This window comes from Aspergillus caelatus (genome assembly GCF_009193585.1).
Source record: "Aspergillus caelatus strain CBS 763.97 unplaced genomic scaffold BDV27scaffold_1, whole genome shotgun sequence".
In the NCBI taxonomy this organism is placed as follows: Eukaryota; Fungi; Ascomycota; class Eurotiomycetes; order Eurotiales; family Aspergillaceae; genus Aspergillus; species Aspergillus caelatus.
Window position 1 is genome coordinate 297184 of NW_022475264.1, and position 21820 is coordinate 319003.

At 46.8% G+C, this 21820-nt stretch overlaps 9 protein-coding genes across 9 annotated transcripts; 7 read left to right on the forward strand and 2 right to left on the reverse strand.

Moving 5' to 3' along the window:
- Positions 1–1826: 1826 nt before the first annotated feature.
- On the forward strand, positions 1827–3475 carry BDV27DRAFT_119132 (formate dehydrogenase). The gene is made up of 3 exons (XM_032064788.1): positions 1827–2098; positions 2174–2349; positions 2405–3475. The coding sequence occupies exons 1-3, from the start codon at positions 1970–1972 to the stop codon at positions 3288–3290; spliced, it is 1191 nt and encodes a 396-aa protein (XP_031933955.1). The 5' UTR covers positions 1827–1969; the 3' UTR covers positions 3291–3475.
- A 1435-nt stretch (positions 3476–4910) lies between these two features.
- BDV27DRAFT_119133 (MARVEL domain-containing protein) lies at positions 4911–5876 on the forward strand. The gene is made up of 4 exons (XM_032064789.1): positions 4911–5220; positions 5274–5377; positions 5434–5556; positions 5614–5876. The coding sequence occupies exons 1-4, from the start codon at positions 5059–5061 to the stop codon at positions 5795–5797; spliced, it is 573 nt and encodes a 190-aa protein (XP_031933956.1). The 5' UTR covers positions 4911–5058; the 3' UTR covers positions 5798–5876.
- Positions 5877–6714: 838 nt separating this feature from the next.
- BDV27DRAFT_119135 (RING finger protein) lies at positions 6715–7474 on the forward strand. Its single transcript, XM_032064790.1, has 2 exons — positions 6715–6866; positions 6915–7474. Exons 1-2 carry the CDS (start codon positions 6812–6814, stop codon positions 7202–7204), a joined length of 345 nt encoding a protein of 114 aa, XP_031933957.1. The 5' UTR covers positions 6715–6811; the 3' UTR covers positions 7205–7474.
- A 525-nt stretch (positions 7475–7999) lies between these two features.
- On the forward strand, positions 8000–9563 carry BDV27DRAFT_140109 (uncharacterized protein; the record flags this gene model as incomplete). Its single annotated transcript, XM_032069594.1, has 4 exons — positions 8000–8036; positions 8093–8159; positions 8193–9036; positions 9138–9563. The coding sequence occupies 4 exons, from the start codon at positions 8000–8002 to the stop codon at positions 9561–9563; spliced, it is 1374 nt and encodes a 457-aa protein (XP_031933958.1).
- A 362-nt stretch (positions 9564–9925) lies between these two features.
- On the reverse strand, positions 9926–12141 carry BDV27DRAFT_151731 (FAD-binding oxidoreductase; the record flags this gene model as incomplete). The annotated part of the gene is made up of 3 exons (XM_032071405.1): positions 9926–10063; positions 10687–11077; positions 11135–12141. 3 exons carry the CDS (start codon positions 12139–12141, stop codon positions 9926–9928), a joined length of 1536 nt encoding a protein of 511 aa, XP_031933959.1.
- Positions 12142–12549: 408 nt separating this feature from the next.
- Positions 12550–14641, reverse strand: BDV27DRAFT_733 (cytochrome P450). The gene is made up of 5 exons (XM_032077443.1): positions 14583–14641; positions 14347–14487; positions 13511–14248; positions 13195–13462; positions 12550–13132 (listed from the first exon to the last, which is right to left on the reverse strand). Exons 2-5 carry the CDS (start codon positions 14382–14384, stop codon positions 12758–12760), a joined length of 1419 nt encoding a protein of 472 aa, XP_031933960.1. The 5' UTR covers positions 14385–14487; positions 14583–14641; the 3' UTR covers positions 12550–12757.
- A 645-nt stretch (positions 14642–15286) lies between these two features.
- Positions 15287–16893, forward strand: BDV27DRAFT_119138 (uncharacterized protein). Its single transcript, XM_032064791.1, has 6 exons — positions 15287–15572; positions 15636–15655; positions 15714–15750; positions 15805–15881; positions 15950–16332; positions 16385–16893. The coding sequence occupies exons 1-6, from the start codon at positions 15365–15367 to the stop codon at positions 16884–16886; spliced, it is 1227 nt and encodes a 408-aa protein (XP_031933961.1). The 5' UTR covers positions 15287–15364; the 3' UTR covers positions 16887–16893.
- Positions 16894–17975: 1082 nt separating this feature from the next.
- On the forward strand, positions 17976–19006 carry BDV27DRAFT_140113 (SDR family oxidoreductase; the record flags this gene model as incomplete). The annotated part of the gene is made up of 3 exons (XM_032069595.1): positions 17976–18411; positions 18529–18878; positions 18938–19006. The coding sequence occupies 3 exons, from the start codon at positions 17976–17978 to the stop codon at positions 19004–19006; spliced, it is 855 nt and encodes a 284-aa protein (XP_031933962.1).
- A 337-nt stretch (positions 19007–19343) lies between these two features.
- BDV27DRAFT_744 (cytochrome P450) lies at positions 19344–21502 on the forward strand. Its single transcript, XM_032077462.1, has 10 exons — positions 19344–19520; positions 19589–19657; positions 19709–19828; positions 19878–20067; positions 20121–20204; positions 20260–20356; positions 20416–20533; positions 20592–20877; positions 20946–21183; positions 21253–21502. Exons 1-10 carry the CDS (start codon positions 19437–19439, stop codon positions 21431–21433), a joined length of 1467 nt encoding a protein of 488 aa, XP_031933963.1. The 5' UTR covers positions 19344–19436; the 3' UTR covers positions 21434–21502.
- Positions 21503–21820: the final 318 nt, after the last annotated feature.

Sequence of the window (21820 nt, forward strand, 5' to 3'; positions counted from 1 at the left end):
CCCAGAAAGGTAATCATTTTTTGCCGTTGTATTGGCAAAGCTGGTCAGACAACGTAGATTCATGTACATCGATGCATACCTCCCGTTCGCGATCGGGTTTCGGACCACTTTGGCCCATGAATCTTTTCCAATGGATACGCTGAGTTGGGAGTTACCATTCTTCGCCTATGGCGATAGGTCAGACCATAGCTTCGTCGGCATGTCTCTAGTGTAGATAGAATATCGTGCAAGAGATTGCGCACCTCAGGAAGACTTTCTTAACGACTTCCAACTTCACCTAGAGAATAATGGCCTTCAATGATCGCTCACGGGGTCCTCACTGAATGCGCGACTATCCGCAGCGCAGAGAATAATACCTCGAGACAGCAGTGACCGATTTCAATTGACCACGTCGCAGTCAATTGAACAAGTAACCGAAACCCTCGAAATTGGCAGCAGAGGAGCGCGTGAGGCCTGCGACCGTGACAACGCCGATGTTACCGAAGATGACACCTTGTGATTGTCATCGTCCGCGTGGAGAAAAGTTCTATCGTCCCGCATTCTGCAGAAGAAAGGTGCCGTATCTCCGTGTCGCGTTGGAGTAGAATTGGGGTTTCCCCGCGTGCACAAGAATCTGGGAAAAAATTCCCGGGAATAGAAGGCAAAAAAGGTGCCGCTGGGGGGAAGAAAAGGATCCACTCTCATCTCGTCTTATGTTTGGCGCCGGTCGATCAGGTCACGGTGGGTCATTGATCGGGCTGGTTACTGTTACCCCATGGGATTAATTCACAATCTCATCTCTTGTAGAAATCATGTCGCCGAGAACTCCTTGAATCTCACGGTAACTAATGTATTCATCTTGTGCCGAGTGGAATGGATGCTTATGTCGGACTCCACAACTTGAGTGATTTTTCCTGGCGATAGCTCGGACAACGCTCGGCGGCTAGGACTTCTTGCGTCGGATTACTATTATTAAGGCCTAAACAATATAGTACTAGTCAGTGACAAATGTCAAAGGGAGACATGATTAGCCACAGGACGCTGGTTGCAGGGCATTCTTGCGTCGCAGACGGTAAGGTAGTGTGAGTTGACATTGTGGACGTTGTACATCCGTATTCGAGGTGTAGCTGTGGATGATTCTCTCTCGCGCTCTAGATTTATTGGAATATTTATAACAATCGACCTTCTTTTCTCCTTCGGTGGTGTAGGCGCTGTGGATGTACGTAGGTTAATGGCGGCGTGTGCTGGGTATTATTTGCTAGAAGACAAGCCACACCATAATCTATCGACAATGTAGCAGGAGTAGTTGATGCGACCGTTAACTATGAAACCTTTCCCTGGAGGCCAATTAGAGGACTTAGGTGGCCATTGGCTGGTTAGTATTTCCCAAATCGGGGCACGAATCTCGCGAACGTGGATCCGCTTGGCGATTTCCTGGATCCAAAGAACGTCAATGTGCCGTAACCGCCGCAACAAGAACGTGGTGTTGCAATGTGTTCAATTCAATAATCAATTCTAGGAGGGTTCGGAGCGATCAAACATAAGCAGTTTTTACTACGGGAATAATTACTCGTCTAAGGATGTGATTCCATATTATGATCAGGCGAAACACCGCCTCTCAAGGGGTATGTGGAGTGGAGACCGATGCAGGTGCGGAGTTAAAAGACACGTTCAAAGACGATTCGAAACGTTTCCCCTCATGAGGGGAAGCTGGAATGAACCGCCTCCGCAAGAAGTTTGTTACTCCTCCAAAGCTGCTTGCTTGTCTAGACCAGTGGGCATACAGAAGTTAGGGTGCGGTCTGATCTCATGATATCCGAGATATGTCCGTCTATCCAAACCCCCCTCCTCCCTCCCCTCCCTTCCCCTCGTAGCGTTTCCTTTAAATATAATAGAAGTCCTCACACATCCCAGGAATTCTTTTTCTCCATAATCCAGTCATTCAATTAACACTCTAATAATCATCACAATTCAAAAGCATCACTTCACAATGCCTTTTGCTCGTTCTGTTTCTCGTTTGGTCTCGCCGGCTTTGAAGGCTAGCCCTCTCAGCCGGGCCACCCGCACTTTCTCCAGCTCATCGAGCGCTCAGGCCAAGGTTCTTATGGTCCTCTATGAGGTTCGTCGCATATTCACCACGCCTTCCTTCCTGTCAATTGTCTTCCGAGCACGCTAACATTGCCTTTACTTCTAGGGCAAGGAACACGCCAAGCAACAACCTCGTCTTCTCGGTACCGTTGAGAATGAGCTCGGCATCCGCAAGTGGCTTGAAGACCAGGGCCACACCCTGGTGACCACCTCGGACAAGGAAGGCCCCAACTCCACGTTTGAGAAGGAGCTTGTCGATGCCGAAGTTATCATTACCACTCCGTACGTGACTTTGCCCCATTCCCGACCGAGACTTAAGCTAATGGACCCACCACAGCTTCCACCCCGGTTATCTCACTGCCGAGCGCCTCGCCAAGGCCAAGAACTTAAAGATCGCCGTCACCGCCGGTATTGGCTCCGATCACGTCGATCTGAACGCCGCCAACAAGACCAACGGTGGTATCACCGTCGCTGAGGTTACTGGCTCCAACGTCGTGTCCGTGGCCGAGCATGTTATGATGACTATCCTGACCCTCGTTCGCAACTTTGTTCCCGCCCATGACCAGATCCGCAATGGCGAGTGGGATGTTGCTGCTGTTGCCAAGAACGAATTCGACCTTGAGGACAAGGTGGTGGGAACTGTCGGTGTTGGCCGCATTGGCGAGCGTGTCCTTCGCCGTTTGAAGCCCTTCGACTGCAAAGAGCTCCTCTACTACGACTACCAGGGACTGAGCCCTGAGGCTGAGAAGGAAATCGGCTGCCGCCGTGTTGAGGACCTTGCCGACATGGTTTCCCAGTGTGACATTGTCACTATTAACTGCCCTCTCCACGAAAGCACCAAGGGTCTCTTCAACAAGGAGCTCATTGCTAAGATGAAGCCTGGCTCTTGGCTCGTGAACACGGCCCGTGGTGCCATTGTGGTCAAGGAAGATGTCGCCGAGGCCCTCAAGTCTGGCCATCTCCGTGGATATGGTGGAGATGTCTGGTTCCCTCAGCCAGCTCCCAAGGATCACCCTCTCCGCTACGCCGAGCACCCATGGGGCGGCGGTAACGCCATGGTTCCTCACATGTCCGGTACTTCCATCGATGCTCAGGTCCGCTACGCCGAGGGCACCAAGAAGATCTTGGACAGCTACTTCTCCGGCCGTGAGGACTACCGCCCTGAGGACCTGATCGTCCACAAGGGTGATTACGCCACCAAGGCCTACGGTCAGCGCAAGTAAATGCTCTTACCATAACATCGTCGACCTTTTAGCGTGTGTGTCATTTCGTTCCCAGGTGTTTTTTCCTTTCTCTTCTTGGCGTTCTTTCTTATTTTTGCATCTTACCGGGCATCAATGATTTATGATATGGCCGTGTAACAAGTACAAAACTAGAATACCAAATTATGATTCTAAATATTTTATCATTCCTGTTCAGTTCCATTCCACATTAACCTGCGGAGCTCGCGGATTACAAGACGAGCCAAGCAAATCACGAAAAATACAAATACTCTTTCAGGTTAAAGTAATTGACCAATGAAAAGGCTACGCCCATGTCTTTGCCAACGATGCCGATCAAGCGTTGAGGACCCATTGTACGGAGTTGCTGTCAAAATCTTAAGTAATTTTCAGGGCTTAAGAGACAAAACATCTATACATTGTTAGGCATTTTAAGAGAGCTATCGTGAAAAGTGAAGAGTTCAAGGTGTATCTGGTAAACTTCCTGTCAAGCAGTGATTGAAACACATTTAAGTGAATATAACCATGGAAGTAGCTCCCGTCAATATCAACTAAAGAACGCACTGGCTTCGTTTAACCACAAGGGTGTCCCGCGACGTTTCATGAGTACTCATGGCTTCAAACCCGAGAAGCCCGGCTTTCGGATTGTATGGACCGTGAACAATTAGCTAACATAGCCTCGTATAGGAGGAATTTGAACAGGATGATAGCTCCGCGGAACCATCGCATACCCTCTCTAAAACAACAATGCACAAACTAAAGTGAGCGAATCATGATGAGGGGTTCGATTAACCTGGAGTATTTATACACCCCCCGGTAGTGGATCGTAGGGTTTGTTGTGGGGAAGTAATGTGTAGAGTATATAGCCCAGCGGGAGTTCCAGTATTGCAGGTGGACCAGGTGGGTCTAGAACTTTATGGAGCATATCATACGCCATGGCACATGTTGGCATCATCCGATTGGGGATAAATCATGAATTGTTTTGTCCGGCAACATAGAATGTCAAAGCCACGTTATTTGGCCGAAGTCATGATATGGCAAGCCTTACTGAGGATGAGGTGGATTGTTGGTTTGCTGGATATTCTGCCAAGTCTCATTTTGATAGTAGTCGCTGGAGATGCCTAGAGCACGTTTACCATGTAAGCATCGGTGCTCATATGATATAAACTTTAATATTCATTGTGTAAGTCTGCTTGAGTATGAAGTGAACATGGTCATGTGAACTCATCTGTGATATGTAACCGTAGATCGAATATCATGTTATCTGGCATTGATCCTTGTTTACCTAAGTCTCCTCGCCAGTCATTTTGATTAACCCTGTGTAATTGATATTAATTGGTAAGAACTCGACAAGTGGCCTTGCCTTTCGTCCTTCTGCTTTTTCCTTTCCCCCCCCCCCCCGCCCTTTGCCCCTTTCTCTATATCTCTGTTGGAAATAGAAAATTGAACTCGGATGAGTCGGACAAACGGCTCGTTAGTAGCAGTTGTCTCCGCTTGAGGCAAATTTGTCGGTGCAGTGCCTGGTCAACACAGCCGATTGGCACATTCAACGGTAATTCCTTAGTTTTGACTTTGGCAGCCATGTCAATGCATCATATTACTATTACATTCCTTTAACCATGGGCTGCACATTGGGGAGATGTTCTATTTATTACGTCACGAGTGAAGTTGCGAGGTATAAGAATCAGATCTTTGACAGCGATAGTGAAGAACGTGCAGTCTCGCACAAGAAGCCGCGACTTTACTACTAGCATCTTAAGCATCGAGTACAATGGGCTCTATCATTCCTTTTCTCACCGAGGGCCAACTACGGTTTTTCCTCCTATCTAATCGAGTAATCCAGTGGCTAAGTTCCGTCATTGTCCTTGGAATCACATCCTACTTCATCCACAGAGGCCCTCGCGGGCTAACAATTGTTTACCTAGAGATTGTGGTAAGTTTGATTTCAACACGTCAAGAACCATGCCCTACTTACATGTCACATAGGCTGTGGTCTCCGTGGTGGTGTTCTTGCCCGCTTTTGTGTCCCCATTCCTGAGCACACCAGTGAAGGACTTTGTCCTTTTCGTTGATGTGATCTTCTCATATCTGTAAGCAGCCTTTTGCAATGTTCAACATTATCAACAGGGATAACGAATTACCTTAGATGGCTCACAGGGTTCATCTTTGCTGCTGTTGATTACAACCAGAACAACTGCCATGCCAATGCACCGCCGGGTGTTAGATGCTCGGTGAAGTGGGCTAACGAAGCCTTCATCTTTTTAACCTTGTATGTATAGAGCAAGTCCATTCGAACACAAGCCCCTTGTCTAATTGTTAAAACCAGCATTTTTACCTTTTTTGCTCTGTTTCTGGAGACACTTGCACTTTGGTTGTCCCGCCGGAGTCAAAATGCCCCATCCCCACAGAATGAGAAACATGATCCAAGGGCTTCCGTACACAGCGATGCCAGACTGCCGGGTGATAACAACATGCAAGAACCCACCGCCACGCCTGCTCAGGTCGTTTGAGGTTTGAATTCTGCTTAGTTTCAAATACTATCAAACGGAGCACCACAGGAAATGTCAGGGTCCTATACGTATATTGAACTTGTTTCTATGTTTCTTATTGTTTATTTGGCTTCGTGTTCCATCCGCTCACTTTTATTTCGCAAAGATTAGTACACGAGACAAGGCAGTGGGTTAATGATGTATTGTAATATAATCTAGCCATTGTGTCTATCAAAACAAATAACACCTCTAATCCTGTCCTGACTATATGAATAACAACTAAACTATCCTCGGCGAGGTTCAAGACTCCAACCAGTATTAAAATAAAATGCAATGAACCACGTACATATTGTGCTTTCTTTGAATGCCCAGATAGCCCTCTTCTCGAACGAGGATGGATCCGATAAGGTACAGTCAGACTGGATCGAGCGAGCTATGCCGTAGAGTTTTCCATAGTACGGCTTTGATCGGATGCTCCACATCTGTCGATTTACCTTCCACCAACGAAGCTCTATGCAGCTGCTCCAGGAAATATCTCATTACTCGTTTTAGTAATACTATAGCCGAATCGTACCTTGGATCGCTGCCCCCGCTTCAAAAACTAATTACGTCGGCTTCCGGCTAGGCCTGAACACAACCCAGTCAATGGTAAATAGAGCGACTTGAGTTGGCAGGAAACGCTCTAACTAGGAAATGTTCAGAAGCCCAGTTCTGAAATAGGTTGCTATGGTACAAGGTTGGACAAATCGATCCTATCTCCCCGCATTTGTTGCCCTATCTGGAGATTGAGCCCCCTAAGCTTCGTCATGATTTACCGGAGGCTTGGCAGAGGGCAGAAGCTACAACCTGAGGGTACGTCAGCCCAGGCGGGTCTACGGCTGTTCTACCATCATGGGGCAAAAGTTTAAATAGATCAAGAATAAAATGACACATCTCACCTTCAGTTCAGGACCTTCGATGTAGTAAAACTACAACGACTGCAACGCTATCAAAGCCATAGAACTACAATATTCGAAGACATCGCACTCCACTAATATGATGGATAAAGCGGTGCTAACCCGTTCCAAGGACTCCGATGACTCAGAAAAAGGTACGTGATGCTCGCTGTAAGCCCACAACGAAACTAAACCTTCTACATAATACTTCTGTCCTCCTGAAACATGCGAAATCTGTTTCGAAGACATGAAACTGAGCTCAAGATTCCGCCGCCTGCCTTGCAACCATATCTTTCACAAACCATGTATTGACTCGTGGATGCGTTGTTGCGGCACCACTTGCCCTTTGTGTCGCCATCAATTTGACCTGGATCACGCGGTTGTTCTTACGAGGTTTGATAATCCACGATTCAAGGGCAAAAGGCATTTCAACCCTAGGAAGCCCTGGGGTTTAATTGGCATTTGGTGGGGAAGGTGGCATAACGGACTCTGAGCTTGCTGGGGAGATTGCCGGGCATGATCTAGGTATGTGGATGGGTTGGGAAGACATTCTACTCCTATTTCAGTTATCAGTGAATCCATTTCTTGATCGTGAGCCTTCCTGGCCATCACATACTATCATGTCTTTGCGATATCCCAATAGGCTCAGGAGCTACAACTGCACCATAGATGGATTTCAATTCCATGAAATCCCAAGCCCCTTTGAAGGTTTGTCGAACATTCTACTACCTCCCTGCGATTTATACCTGATTGGTGTCCTGTCATTTGAATAACATCATACAACATGATGTCGTTTCTCCATACACATCCTCGTCAATAGTGAATAGAGTAAACGTCAGTGTTTCCATAGAGCACCCTCTTAATTCTTGTCTGTGCCGTGATAAGCAAGGCTTTGGACTTATACACGCCTATTATCCAAGCAAAAGAATGCAGCAAGATTGAGGGAAGACAGTGGCTACTGGCTTAATACTGCATATATGTGCACGTGACTTTTGTTTGACACCTGAGTTCCTTATACCATAATGTGGAGTATTGGGCGTGATATTTGAGGTGTCAAGCCTTGGCGATCATGTACACGTGTAAATCCTAACATCTGTTCCTGCCTATGTTGATTACTTTTATGATTTCTGAGAGATTCACAATAGCTGCTGGCTCAGCTTCTCTCGGGGGGCGGATAAATAGTTTCCAAACTTCGGCAAGCCTCTTACGCATTGCATGGCCAAGATAGTTCTCAGAAACCTACCAAAATTCGTTGAACTTTCTGTTCTGCTCGGACCAATCTCGCAGAATGGTTACTAGGGGTCTATGGAATCTGCATGTTGATGGTGAGCATAGAAAAGCTGATTCGGTACCTATGCTACAAGATTAACGCCGATCGTAGGAAAATGGTACCGTTCGCTTCACCCCCCACGGGGGCGTATCACCTCTCCAGACGCACCTGCTACCTTGTAAACAATCAGAAAGATAATTGGAGAGTCTAGTATCAGTAACTGGGAGCCAGTACCATTTCCTACCCCGCTTCATATCGAACTTGACTATGTATACAACATCGATAAGGATTTGAGAATATTAACGATTATCCAATGGAGCGGAGCAGATGATGTCCTGTTACGCCTGGTTAGAAAGGCAAAGCTGTGTGAAATCGAAAATTGTTCACTCACTACCGTTGAGGCTGTTCTTCAGAATATGGAGAATTTCCTCGAGGGGCACAGCGCACAGGATGACAAAGCTCAGTCCTCTGCAGCACTGGATGTAGACATCAGTACACTGACACCTTTAAACGAGCTTCAGTTCCGGTCATTTACGGACTTTGCCTTCCTATGGAAGTTCTATTTTGATGATGTTGTATCTTGGGTACGCGAACCTCTGCTGAACACCCTTGCCATTGGGATTCTGCGTATTGCCGCATGGGACTTTGAGATATTACTCGACACAGATACCGGCGAAACCCCAATTAAATTTTATTCTGCTCCAGGCTGGCCTGCTCCTTCGCAGGACATATTCTGGTTTCATGGATTTCTTGTCACTCTCTACAATGCCACTGATGCGGTTGACCACGCTATCCTGAAGGCCAAAGCATTTTTGGATAAGAGTCAACGCGCGGGACACCATGCTAGTGTGATCCTTATCCCTTTAAGCCATGTTACGCTCGTTGAGATATCTGGTACATGTGTGCAGCGCTCCCCAGCAATACCGCTGATTGTGAACTCATTTGCAATGCATCCTTCACCTGGATTTCGAGTTCTTGCCTCTATTTTATCGTCTGACTCTTGGAAGTTACCTCGTGCTCATACAGAAACCTGGGAGATAAACCTACCTCTTGAAGTATTTGATAGGATACTTGAGCCCTTCCCCCTAAAGATATTATATCATTTACCCAAGCATCTTTCGCTGTGGAAACATGGTACTACTTATCTCTGCCTGAGCTTAATGGCCTTCATCTGCGAAACCGTGGTTTCTCAATACCATGCTGCGGGGAACAACCCCAGTCTAATAGATATGGTGTTCACCGCTCACTCTGTTATGCATGGTTTCGTAAGAAGTGTATTGTTCAAGCCTCTGACACACTGGAGAATATATATAGATGTTCTAAATGCCGACAGAATAAAACTTACACCATTCTGGAATCAGGTGGGATTTACGGGGAATACCGGAAAAAAAAGTCCAGGCCAAGATGCAAAGTTGCTATTAATGGTATGGCAAAAACACTTCACTTACGCCTGGGCAAGCCTGCACTCCGTCGGCCAGAGTTATGGCTTATCAGGGGCATGTCTGTTCCTCCCAAGACCATAAATTACACGATCTATTTTAATGACGTTTTCTCTGGGCTAGCACATGGTCTTGATGAATAGTGCAACATGGGTACAATAATCCATCTCTACCTACCTATACTGCAAACAACAGGGAAGAAGCCGCTGAACCTCCAACTGAAAAGCCTGTGAGTGCCTTGCATAGACAAAGGGAATCACACTTTCATTACTGACGGCGTTGAGGTGGAGCTTCTCGGGTTTCATGCACTCGTGACGACCCGTTATACCCAGGGTCAGAAGAGGTACGCGAATACCCCCAACCGAAGCATGGGGTACTGTTTAGCTCGAGACATAGTGAATCCCCTATATGTTGCCTGACTTGATATTGAATTTGTCGGTGACTCGGATGGCAAAGGTAGATCAAAATCGACGGATGATGGTCTTCAAGGCCCCGATCTGCCAGTTCAGGGCTCATCGTCACCAAACATTCCTTTGCGAGCCTCGAGTGACTTCAGGCGCTTCTGTGAGTACGGCAGGATGCGGTTGATGTGTGCCACGACGCCGTCTTGGAAGTGTTGTTTGAATTGAGTGGTGTAGTAACCCTGGGTATTATTGTTGAGCCGATTGGTAGAATTATAGTCTAAGTAAAAATCAAGGAAAGGAAGGTATTAGGAGAGGTCATGAGGCTAAATTATAGCGACACTCATTACTATTCTTGTAGGAGGATCTAGTGATTCAGGATTCATGGTTTACGTATATAACTAAGATTGAAGTAGCCCCTTAGCTAGTAAACCGCCTATATATACACTCTATTGTGATATTATCGTTTTTCTCTATCCGGGGTGTCAATCCACCAGATTGGACGTTGAGAGCGCTCGATAAGTTCAATAGTCACACGAGTAAAGCTATTCTTATTTTCGTAAGGGAAACATATGACCAGAATTTATCAAGATTGTTATCTTGTGATATTCACGGCTTTGGGAGTACTTGGCGATATTGGAACACATGGGGTGAGGACTAGATGATATGTCGAGAATAAATTATGACTGGGAGCCACGTATAGTGAGCTTCGAATATGTTTCGAGCCTCTTTTCAGTCTTCCCCAGATAATCCCATTAAAAGTCTTGAATCCCTGGACTTGTATTTTCGGCTAGGAGTAAGAAAGCTTGAACCCCCCAGGAACCCCGGTCTGAAAGAGACCTTGTGGATCATATCTTTTGCTCACTGACTTGAGGTATGCATTGCTTCTAGGTCCATAGCTCGCAATAACAGCCTGTGAGCCGTCTGCATAGTTCAAATATTTAAAAGGGCGGTAGACACCAGCAGCTTTCGTGGCGGCGTCAATTGAGGCAAATAGCTTCTTGACTGCCGCAGACACGCTATCGTCATCTGCTGCATTGGTGTACCATGCCGTTATCATAGCAATGCAAAGTCTTTTATCTGCTGGATTCAAGCCTAGGCTGTTGGTGTTGTTGAGCGCTGGTGTAGGCTGCAAGGTGAAATACCAGTTGATGCCATCAATGTCGGATATTCCCGCAAGAGAGCTGTTCCAGAGAGAATATATTGTAGAGTAGACTTTTGGGCTGTGGGCAAATGTTGTCGTATACCAGATTTGTCTACCCAAGTAGAGGTCAATTTAAACTCCCAATATATTGGCAAAGAAGTATACTAACCGCTGATTGTAAGATTGGTAACTGTCCGTTTCATTCGCAAATGAGGCCATGGTGTCAATTCGGAGATCATTCGATATGGTGGTGGTGTTGTCTACAAAGTCTGTGAATACCGCGGGGTATGTCACAGGCTTAGTGTATGCTAATCCATTGCTGATGATCGATACTCCAGCAGTAAAGCCATATGTTTGAATCATTGCAGCGTGGGGATCGTAAGGTTCCACTCCCATGAATCGAGAGAAGGCATCCACCTGCTGTGTAGCAGCCGTGGATTCATACGCAATAAAGCCACCCCAGAACTTCCCCAGGGGGTATGTCTTCATGGTGAAAGAGGTAACAATTCCGAAGTTGTTGGAACCACCTTTTAGCGCCATGAAAAGATCGGGGTATGCCTGCTCATTCACGGTGACAATCCTGCCGGAGGCTAAGACAAGCTCATATTCCACCACATTGTCACAGGCCCAGCCTAACAGCGGTCCTAAGTAACTCAATCCACCCCCCAGCATATAACCTCCAACCCCGACGTCTGAATCTCTCCCTCCCGTGATGGAAAGTTTCAGCGGATCTAGCACTTGCCATACCTGAAAAAAGCGCGCGCCGGGTCCAATACTAACAGTCTTTTGGTCTGGACTAACATCGACCTTACTCAAAAGACCAAGATCAATGGTCACGCCGTGGTTTATATTAGCAGCTCCCGAAAATGAGGTGTGGCCACCACCACGGACGGCAACCTGAACCCCTTGCTTGAGGAATCCACGCATTATTGACACAGTCTTGGCCACATCCGAGGATGTTTTGGGCTGCACAATACATGAAGGTGAAAGTTCTTGTTCTTGAAGACTGAAGTAGGAGGCTAATGAGTTTGAGTAATCCGAAGAGCCTGAGTAATAGACCTCGCCAGGTAGTTCCTGGGATATTCGAGAGCATGCGAGCTGGGACACATTATGTGATGATGATGCCCCTTTGAACAGCAAAAGAATGCAAAAGATCGAGTTGATTCGGGCCAACATGACGGAAATGAATCGACGTAAGTTTCACTTCAAGCTAGTCCGCGGCCAGTTTAAGAGCCTTCCCGGTTAAATGGTCTGTTGAAAGTGACGGTTGCCTCTGCCGTATTTATATTTGTATCAGGAAGTTCCCCGTCACGCACGGAGCGTTTGGGTAACTCGTAACCTCCCTATCTAGCCAATGGGGGCCAAATTCCACTGATTAGTTGTTGGCATTTTCCACGCGAACTAGCGTATGCAGATGGCAGGGGTATGAGTACTCTTCGGTGGATCCCATTGCTCGTATATGTACCTGAGCAAAGGATTAACTCCATAGTCTTCTTAGAATATGCGATCCTGTTACGACCTAACAAGGGGAATGGGCCACTAGTTTGAGTTTCACTTATTCCATGGTTGAGTCCGAGTTGTACGGTCGGATTACTCGGGGTTTAGGTCTACGTGGTTTTCGCTTTGCGAACGTGCAGAACAAACTAGTGTCAACTAATAAGTATTTCCGCGGGAACATGTGTTTATTGCGTATCCAGTCTCGGGCGCCATTTGTCGAGAATCTCTTTCCAACCTTGATTCCAGTCCAAGGACGTTTAGGCGAAGTGGAAAGATTGGGCTTATGAGAGTTTTATCACACTAGCACTCGAGGAGTGAGGCGAATCGTGATGTCTTCCTGCTCGCCTGGGGCTGTGACGCCTACAACTGGCTTGGAATAATCAGGTTGTGGGAACCGGGGCTTCTTCACCTCATGGGCTTTACCTCCTCCAGAGCTCCCGGCCTCTTCAGTCGCTAGGGTAAGATCATAGCGGCTCAGCAGCATCGCGATAAAGGAGAAAGTAGTTTCTCGGGCATACTGTCGGCCAGGACAGAGGCCACTTCCACCCCCAAAGGGACGATAGCTAAGACTCGACTTTAACGATGTCTTGTTTAGGAACCGATCGGCTTGAAAACCGTCGGCATTGGCTCCCCAGGCATCCTTGTTAAGGTGAAGCTGGTGGTAAGAGATCTGTGAGACACCATTTAGCACAAGTAGACTTACTTTTCTCTAATGATTAGAGATACTCTTACCATAACATTATTACCCTTGCGAAATGTTGAACCCCCAATAACGGTATCATCAGTTATATGTCGGACGAGTGGCATACTCACAGAAATGCGGAGAACCTCTGCCAATAAGGAATCAAGACGCGGACACTCTTTATTGAGGCAATGGTGATGAACACGATCACCACTGATGGCTGGCGTAATTTCCTCTCGGATTGCTTCGAGGAGCTTTCTGTCATACACAATATATGAAACCATCCAAAAGGCCGTTTTATACAAGTTTCCCAAAACACTATACAAAGTTAGGGGTGGTCCATCTCAGTTCGTCGGGAATACTCACGCCCAAGTCTGCAACATCATCGCTCGACCAAGGTCTTCCGTGCTCATTCCCCCTTCGATCAAAATATCTTCTGTCTCCAATATCCAAGCACTTGCACCAGGTCGTTTAGCAGGAGGCAAAGAGAAATATTTCACAAATAGATCAATCATTACCTCCTTTGCTTGAATCATGTCCTTGCTCAGAAACCCAGGAATCCCGAACAGATATTTCCAATTCACCCTCTCCCAGAGCATATACCAATGAACAAAATCTGGTTGGAGCTCCCAGAGAGTCGGTCCGTAAAACGACTCAACTACACCTCGTACCATCGCCTCGATACATAGCAGCTTGAGAGAAAGGACCCTTGTTCCATCTTCAAGCTCCTGGGGTGCAGCAAAATCCTGCCATTTGAGATCAATTGCTTGTCGCACAAGAGGGATAGTGCTATTGTCTAAAAGTCGATCTAGTAACTCGCTTGGGGCTAGATGCTGGCGGAGAGACTCCAGCATAAGACCCACAGGTGGTAGAGGTCGAGGATGCAGTTTATTGTGGGATGCAGATGTATTGACTTTGAATAGCTTATCGACCGCCTCAGAGCTCATACCCGATTGATTGTGAATAATTCGGGTAATACGCTCACTCGACAGGGTCTTCTCATTTCGGTAGATCTCTGCTACATGCTTAGGGTCTGTGATGACGTAAAATTTATCCCCTGCTACTGTGATGGCAAAGGGACGCCTGGATTTGCCAAAGCGCTCACTAAGCCCAAAAGCAGTTAGCCAAACTCAAGCAAGATGTCTCTCAGCACTAAAGGTTATGGGAGGGAGGGGGGAGGGAGGGTTGGGGCCAATTCTCACATCATGCTAGCCAGTGTCCGATTAAAGTCAAGCGCCATGGGGATTGTATGTCCTGGACTAATATTAGTATGCGTGGGCCTATTGTTGTAAAGTAGAGCCCGTCCTTCGGTGTATTTATGGAGGCTTGTATCTTACCAAGATCTGCTCCACCAATCATGTTCATGTTAGCGATGCTTATGGGCCGAAACTTGAATGCGTATTTCAGAATATAAGGTTTTGTGTTTGTGTATACTCACACGGAATCAAATAAGGGGCCTCTTTGGGATCGTATGGGTATATTTTAGGTACGACGGAGAATCTCCAAATTCTCCAGCCGAGATATAGAGCGGACGTAACAAAGAAGACGGTTAGGAACATGTTGCCGAAAATGTGGTTGAGAACCAATCCCAATGGATTTCCCAAGGAGATCATTTAACGCAGAGAATGTGGAAGCTGTATCTAATCTGCCCCCTCCGAGATTACCCAACTTCATTTAATATGACTGAGTGCACGGCTTCTTTATACCCTTGGTGTTTAGTCGGGGTGGGGGCTGATAACTGTGCATCCCAGCACGGCTGGATTGAATACCTTTTGTGACCTCCGCTAGCTTGGGCAATAAGATATTGAAGTGAGATTATAAGCAATTTGATCTAAAAGTCGCTACTAGCGCTGTTCTAACCTGAGCAATAGCTCCGAGGGTGTACGGAATCTATGTAAGCGCGGCTGACCGGGGGCTGTTCAAGAATACCACGTAATTGGGAGGACTAGCAACCAATACATTGGGATTAGTATATACTCCGTTACATTGAAAATACGTGTTTTGCATCGCTAGCGCAGGCTAATGCAAGCTCACTTGTGTTGGCTTCTGCAGGATGCCCACCTTCTCGGCGGCCCCGCCCTCCAGCATGTCCTCCTTGAAGAAACCAATATCCAGCACTTGTTCACAATGATTAAATGAGAACTTAAGGGGAAGATTAGAACATTTTGTTTCCTAATTAGCTACTGTTGTAATGCTATCTTTGCTCATCCGTTGTCCATAATGACGTCCACTTTGTCGGCCGAGGAGATGGCAAGTATTCCGGCTGGAACACCTCCGCCGGGCGTTGAGTCAAACCTCGTGGATCCTCCGTCCAATGGATACATTCTGTATATCGTGGGAGGCATTGTGATGGGATTAATGTATATTACTGCCGGTCTGAGTCTATACGCGAAACTTAGTATTCGAAGACGAATGGCGCCCGATGACTGTGAGTGAGGCCTGGATGAGGTATTGGCATTCTTGAGATCATCGCTGACAAGGGCCTCTCTAGGGACACGATTGATTGCTACAGTCTGTAGTCTGTCCCACCACATATCCGTTCACGTCTAACCATACATTTGGCCAATAGATAGGAGCGACATTCTACTTCATTATCTGTATACTCGGTACGATACTGTACCCTACACAGGTCTCATATCATGGATCTAACTCTCGTTTAGCGGTAGCAAAGGGCAAATACGGTACTCATATGTATGATCTCTCGGTGATTCAGGCGATGAGTGATGCCTTTATAATCGTATGGTCCCTTGGGATGCGAATATAACCATTCAAATAAAGAGTAGAGCTAACTGCAATCCTGGCCAGACCGGATATTTTGCCAATTGGGTGACGACAATAGTTTGGCCCTTTGCAAAAACATCGTTCTTCCTCATCTATCTCGAAATGTTCCGCACAATCAAGTGGCAACGCTATGCTATCTACTTTGGCCTTTTCGTGAACTGGGCTTTCTATACTATCATCCTTATCGCCACGCTCTACTACACTAGCCCAGCGCCCGGCCAGACGTGGGCGGAGGGATTTGTTTCCACACGATACTCGAAAATTCTTAAATGGACCGTTCCCATTGCATCAGGCAGTCTTATCATTGACCTTTATATTCTGATCCTGCCGATGGCCCCAATTTGGAACCTCCAAATGGATTTCAAGAAACGACTCGGCGTGATGGTGGTTTTTGGTACGGGGTTGTTGTATGTGATTTCGACTCCCGCCTTGAATGAAGTGCTAATGAGTGACGTATAGGGCCTGTGTCGCTTCTTCCCTCAGTATCTACTTCAAAAATATTCTGGATCATCACACAGACGACTTCAGCTACTACACCCTTCCTGTCTTGATCATGTGCTTGGTTGAGATGTGCGTCGGGATATCGGCCAGCTCGATGCCATCATTGACGCTTTTGGTTCGCCACAAGGGGACCAAGCTCACTCAACTCGTCAGCATCTTCACTCGCTCTCGATCATCTACAGGTGGAGGGAAAGGATTATCTGGTTCGGATGACTATGCGAAGGATTCGGATTGTTTGCCATTGAAAGATGTTCAGTCTCCCACTAAGAAGCAATCAACCCCAATGGACCAGGTGAGTGATGACGGGTACGAGCACTATGAAGGCCAGACCGTTCAAACGATGATTCAGGCGAGTTCCTCCACTGGACCAGCTGGCCAAGATCGAATCTACATGCATCGTGGCTTTGATATAGGATACGAATACCGAGGGAAGCGAATGACTGGCGATAGTCCGGTATAGATCAGTTGGGTTATTATGGGGTATTTTCATGAAATAGGTTACTTAATTTCCATCCTAAGGTATGAACCACTGAAATCTTTAATGCAACTCTTTAAATACGGAAATGGCCATTTCACCTAGTAGAGCCCCTTGTCACGTAATCAAGATGGCGGATGTGAATCACACTGCATCGGTATTTAGCCGGTTTTTGCAAAGATCATGTACCATGGTGGACCAGGCACGTTACAGAATGTTTAATTTATCCTGGTTACCTTCAAGTGGATACTATCTATTGCTATACACCAGTGTGACTGAAATGTCTGTCCGTTGAATTGCCGTGGGAATGTGCCTAATCAAACTGGGCCCGTCACACTAGCCCCCCCCCCCCCCCCTAGCGTGGGCGCTTGGAGGACTTCTTTGTTGCCTAAACTTTTGGCCCCATCGTTGCATGCAGCACTGTTGGTCGTTATCTCCCGTCGATGTGTGCGTGTTGTGGTCCCCGGGAGAAAGGTCCGTCAAATCATGTCCTTGATCACCACATTTCCACTTTGGGGCGGGCCGAACCCTCCCAGAATGGCCGGGCCGGAAGATCGGCCCCTCCTTCTTCCGTACCCTAAATATATGTGGGTTTTCATTCGTACAGGACCTGTGAATTGAACTTATCAAGAACAAAGAGAACCTTGAAATTGTCTCCGGTCATGCGGCACACCGGGAGCCCACTCTAGGCTGATATTTGAGGGGTAATTCCATAATTTCTTATAAGCCCAGTGGGGTTACTCTCCGGGGTCTACGCTCCTCGTAATACACGGTAGTAAACAACTAAGCAGCCGTGCCACCACCAGACCAGGCTTAGCACGCCCTGTCACTGTCAGTCAACCAGTCAGCTGTCGGTGATCAACAAGGATCAAGAAGATACAACGGCCCCCACGAAGCCTTTGAGCACGGGCTCCTGCGAGGGGATAATGAAAGCATCCGCATCAACGTACTAGAGTGGCCAATTTAAAATGCGCGGACTTTGTGCTGTTTCTCCTCCTTTCTCCCAAACCCTCAATATCGCAAAAGCACACAACCAACAGACAAATATCGCGTCATTCCAAGAACCCCGCAAACATGGCCCCCAAATCGGTTTTGATTACCGGATGTAGCGACGATGGAATCGGCTCTGGTCTGGCACTCACTTTCCAAAAACAAGGTTATCAGGTCTTCGCGACTGCCCGAAATCTGGACAGAATGGCTAAGCTGAGTGGCGTGTCGAATGTCACCCTGCTGCCACTAGACGTGACCGAGCCAAGCCAGATTGAAGCGGCTGTAACGGCGGTTGAGGCTCAGACAGGCGGAACCTTAGACGTTTTAGTCAATAACGCCGGTCGCAATCACTTCATGCCTTACTTGGACGAAGACGTGGAGCAAGTCAAGGCCCTCTATGATATCAATGTCTGGGGGCCACTGCGTGTGACCAAGGCCTTTGTCCCATTGTTGATCAAAGCGCAAGGCTCAATCGCTTTCATCACATCGATCTCCGGCTATTTGAACGTTCCTTTCATGGGTTAGTCTTTCTTTTTCTTTTTCTTTTCTTTTTTTTTCTTTTATTCTTTTTCTTTTTGTTTTCTTGGTGCTTGGCATGTATGGATCAACATTCATTAATGGGGACTGTCGGATTTAGGAACCTATGCCGGCTCGAAACGAGCACTGGAGCTCATGGCTGACACGCTTCGGCTGGAGTTGATCCCGTTTCATGTCAAGGTTCTATGCATCCCGACTGGTGCGGTTCGCACTCAAGGGCAGACCTATTTTGGAGATTTTAAGTTACCCGATAATTCTCTGTATAAACCAATTGAAGAAACAATTGCCGCACGAGCACAGGGCCAGGATGGTACCGAGCGAATGCCCTTGATGGACTACAGCAGTCAGGTTGTTGCCCAGATCGAAAATGGTGCGGCGGGCCGCTTTTGGTGTGGGGCCAACGCCGAGAGGACGAAGGCTACCATTAGTGGTGATTCCAGTGACATGATGGTTAGTGCTGTTTTTCTTTTTTCGTTTTTTTCTTTCGTTGGAAAATGGGGTGTAACAAGACACTAATGCATGCATTTATGCAGGACGACATCTTCGTCAAAATCACTCGGCTGGATACGTTGAGATAGACTTGCTTCATTTGGGGCTTGCTGTCAATCGGAGAACTTCCGTGGAGGAATAGATTAGTATCAATAGGTAGCAATCAATCAACTATGTAACCATGGCTTACTGGTCATACCCGAAATCCAGTCGACTGTGTGGACAGCAGGCCACGTCTGATTACAATGCTTCCTACCGTCTATAGTCATCGGCCATCTCATTACATGCAGATCCCGTTTCGCTGAGGCATGCACCAACAGTGGTAATATCATTATTGGTTTCTGATTAGCTGAAATCCCAAGGCCGTCATATGCAGCGATTCGGGGGCACTAGAGAGGTAGCTAATGTATTGATGGCCAACTACAAGATTGGCGCTTTCTGCTTCTGGCTGTTGAACATGTCCTGGATATATTAAATATTGCATCCTCTTTCAAATATGCAAGTCATACTCAAGCAAACATGATTTCCGAAATCCTACCTTCGTGGTTTCCAATAGCGGCGTCTATCCTACTTGTCCTAGTGGAAGTCTTTTTTCTGCTTAAGGTCCTCTCTATTACCTGTGCTTTTTTTAATGCAATTCCCGGACCATCTAAGCTAACTATCTATTGTAGGATACCGTCAAATCTGTGAAGACCAATCAAAGATGTGCCTCAGCCCTACTGAGGACTCTTCACGACTTTGTGAGCCTTTCCACTCTCTTGAAGGAATCAAGCGACTGATCGCATACGTAGTCAAATGGAAAATACTACAATCCATGGGGAGCCCAGCCAATTGTTATTGAGCCTACGGCAAAAAAGATGACTGAGCTGAGCGATACGCCTTTGCTGTCCCAGCGGGCCGTGTATGCGGATGTATGGACATCCCCAATAAATTTCCACCGGTAGAGCTAACATCGTCCAGTTGTTTGGATTTAAGAGCACTCTAAGCAATTTCAATCACAATGAAATAAATTCTAGCCGATCCCGACTCTTTGGATTGATCCTCAGTGTTAGAGGAGGGGGGCATCTACGCAATCTCTCCGCTTTGCTGCAGAGGCGAGCGCAGAAATTCTTAGACAACGAGCTAAGTCAACGACCAATTCACTCCAGCGGTAATTAAAGCACATCTATTTGGGGGTCTGAAATCTGTCCTGATGCTTTACAGAGCCCATTCATGTTGGGCTGGCAGAAACATGCAAATTGTTTAATTCTCGGCTGATGGCAGTAATATTCTTTGGCGAGAAACTAGGTACGAATAGTGCCAAGTACATGCTAAAAGATACCTAACAACTCTTTCATAATAGCCTCAGATCCGGAATTCGCAGCGGCCCTCTTCCAGCATCCTCTACAGACTGTTACCTGCATGAGCCTTTTCCAAATAACTCCTTCGTTTCTCTCCCCGTGGGTATTAACTGCATCGCCCTGCTTAGACTGAATACTAACCGGGATGTCCATGATAGGTTGATTCATGCCATTGTAACGAAACGTGGACAAGCAATGAAGCTTATACAATCCAAAATGATTCCAATCATACAGAAGGGAGTGAAGGATTGGGATGAGCACTCAAGCAAGGAAGATGTCAGAACCCACTCCAAGTTCCGGCGCACCGCCAGCTCAGCTGACCTTAGTCTTCCAGACCATCCTCTACAGCATGATGACAGAAACAGAGGACAAAAGAGCCTACTGGACTCCCGAAGCGCTTTGCCAAGCCATAATGGGTCTTTGGTTCGCTGCCTCACATCAGCCCTGGGTTAACCTGTATATTTTCATTTACCAGCTTTGCTGCCATCCCGAATGGCAGGTCATCCTCCGCGAGGAACTCAGAACAATTGAAAATAGGATGGATATTGATAGCATTAGCAGTCTGCCTCTTCTAGATAGCTTCATGCGCGAGTGTGCGAGAGTCTACTGTCTTGACAAGCGTATGCACTGGCCCACCCAGACCTCAGTTACCCAACCACACTAACCGAGCACACGACTATGTCTACAGTTGCTATCCGCCGAAAGGCCATGCAGGATTATACCTTTGCCTACGATAACACTACGGTACCAGCAGGAGCTACTGTCTGCGTCTCTAACTGGAACGTGACCCGTGACGCCAGTACATACCCAAATCCCGATAGCTTCGATGGAGCTCGCTTTGTGAACGGGAAATCCTATGACCGAACTAAAATGTTCGCGGATGTATCAGAGAAGCATCTGATCTGGGGCTACGGATCGCTCGCTTGGTAAGAGTCTCTTTTTGTGACATTTGGTATGAAGACTTCATTAACTAACTTAATTTTCGGGCTTTGTAGCCCGGGCCGACTTCACGCAACATATGTTATGAAATTGATGATTGCGTCTTTTATTACTCGATGGGATATTAAGCTCGAGAGGGAGGACATGCGTAGTCACTGGATGTATGAATCATTTAGTATGCCTTACCAGTCTACAGCTGTCATCCTGCAGCCTCGATCAAATCCAATCGCTGTATAGTTTAGCCATCCCGGAAAGGATCAGATGGGACTTGGAAGCTCCCGAGGTTGGTAACGAAGCATAGTCTAGAATTTACAAATGTCGCAAATGTGTGAATCAAGTTCATTTTGACTTATTTCGCTACCTGCTATACATTTTGTAGGCCTTAGCTCGCATGGAGTAGCGATATTGGTAAAGTCCGGCCAGGCCGGCCCCCAAAAGCAAACAGTCAGGGCTCGCGGCTCTACCTGTACATTCTAGGGATGAGAAACGTTTAGACATTTTGCCCAAATACTAAAATGCTCGGTAATGCAAAATCTTATTGGTTAATTTATTTATGTATTATCATTATTTAATGTTTTCTGTTCTTCTTTTTTCTTTTTCTTTTTCTTTTTTTTTTTTTTTTGA

Bases quoted from the DNA above. Each gene is read 5' to 3' on its own strand.
- BDV27DRAFT_119132 (XM_032064788.1), top strand. From the start codon at position 1,970: ATGCCTTTTGCTCGTTCTGTTTCTCGTTTGGTCTCGCCGGCTTTGAAG. The intron at 2,099-2,173 runs GTTCGTCGCATA...CTTTACTTCTAG, and splicing joins TTCTTATGGTCCTCTATGAG to GGCAAGGAACACGCCAAGCA. The intron at 2,350-2,404 runs GTACGTGACTTT...GACCCACCACAG, and splicing joins GAAGTTATCATTACCACTCC to CTTCCACCCCGGTTATCTCA.
- BDV27DRAFT_119133 (XM_032064789.1), top strand. From the start codon at position 5,059: ATGGGCTCTATCATTCCTTTTCTCACCGAGGGCCAACTACGGTTTTTC. The intron at 5,221-5,273 runs GTAAGTTTGATT...CATGTCACATAG, and splicing joins TTGTTTACCTAGAGATTGTG to GCTGTGGTCTCCGTGGTGGT. The intron at 5,378-5,433 runs GTAAGCAGCCTT...GAATTACCTTAG, and splicing joins GATGTGATCTTCTCATATCT to ATGGCTCACAGGGTTCATCT.
- BDV27DRAFT_119135 (XM_032064790.1), top strand. From the start codon at position 6,812: ATGATGGATAAAGCGGTGCTAACCCGTTCCAAGGACTCCGATGACTCA. The intron at 6,867-6,914 runs GTACGTGATGCT...AACCTTCTACAT, and splicing joins CTCCGATGACTCAGAAAAAG to AATACTTCTGTCCTCCTGAA.
- BDV27DRAFT_733 (XM_032077443.1), bottom strand. From the start codon at position 14,384: ATGGCGCTTGACTTTAATCGGACACTGGCTAGCATGAT. The intron at 13,463-13,510 runs GTGAGTATTCCC...AACTTTGTATAG, and splicing joins ATGATGTTGCAGACTTGGGC to TGTTTTGGGAAACTTGTATA. The intron at 13,133-13,194 runs GTAAGAGTATCT...GGTGTCTCACAG, and splicing joins GCAAGGGTAATAATGTTATG to ATCTCTTACCACCAGCTTCA.
- BDV27DRAFT_119138 (XM_032064791.1), top strand. From the start codon at position 15,365: ATGACGTCCACTTTGTCGGCCGAGGAGATGGCAAGTATTCCGGCTGGA. The intron at 15,751-15,804 runs GTACGATACTGT...ACTCTCGTTTAG, and splicing joins CTTCATTATCTGTATACTCG to CGGTAGCAAAGGGCAAATAC. The intron at 16,333-16,384 runs GTATGTGATTTC...AGTGACGTATAG, and splicing joins GTTTTTGGTACGGGGTTGTT to GGCCTGTGTCGCTTCTTCCC.
- BDV27DRAFT_744 (XM_032077462.1), top strand. From the start codon at position 19,437: ATGATTTCCGAAATCCTACCTTCGTGGTTTCCAATAGCGGCGTCTATC. The intron at 19,658-19,708 runs GTGAGCCTTTCC...TCGCATACGTAG, and splicing joins TGAGGACTCTTCACGACTTT to TCAAATGGAAAATACTACAA. The intron at 20,534-20,591 runs GTCAGAACCCAC...TTAGTCTTCCAG, and splicing joins AGCACTCAAGCAAGGAAGAT to ACCATCCTCTACAGCATGAT.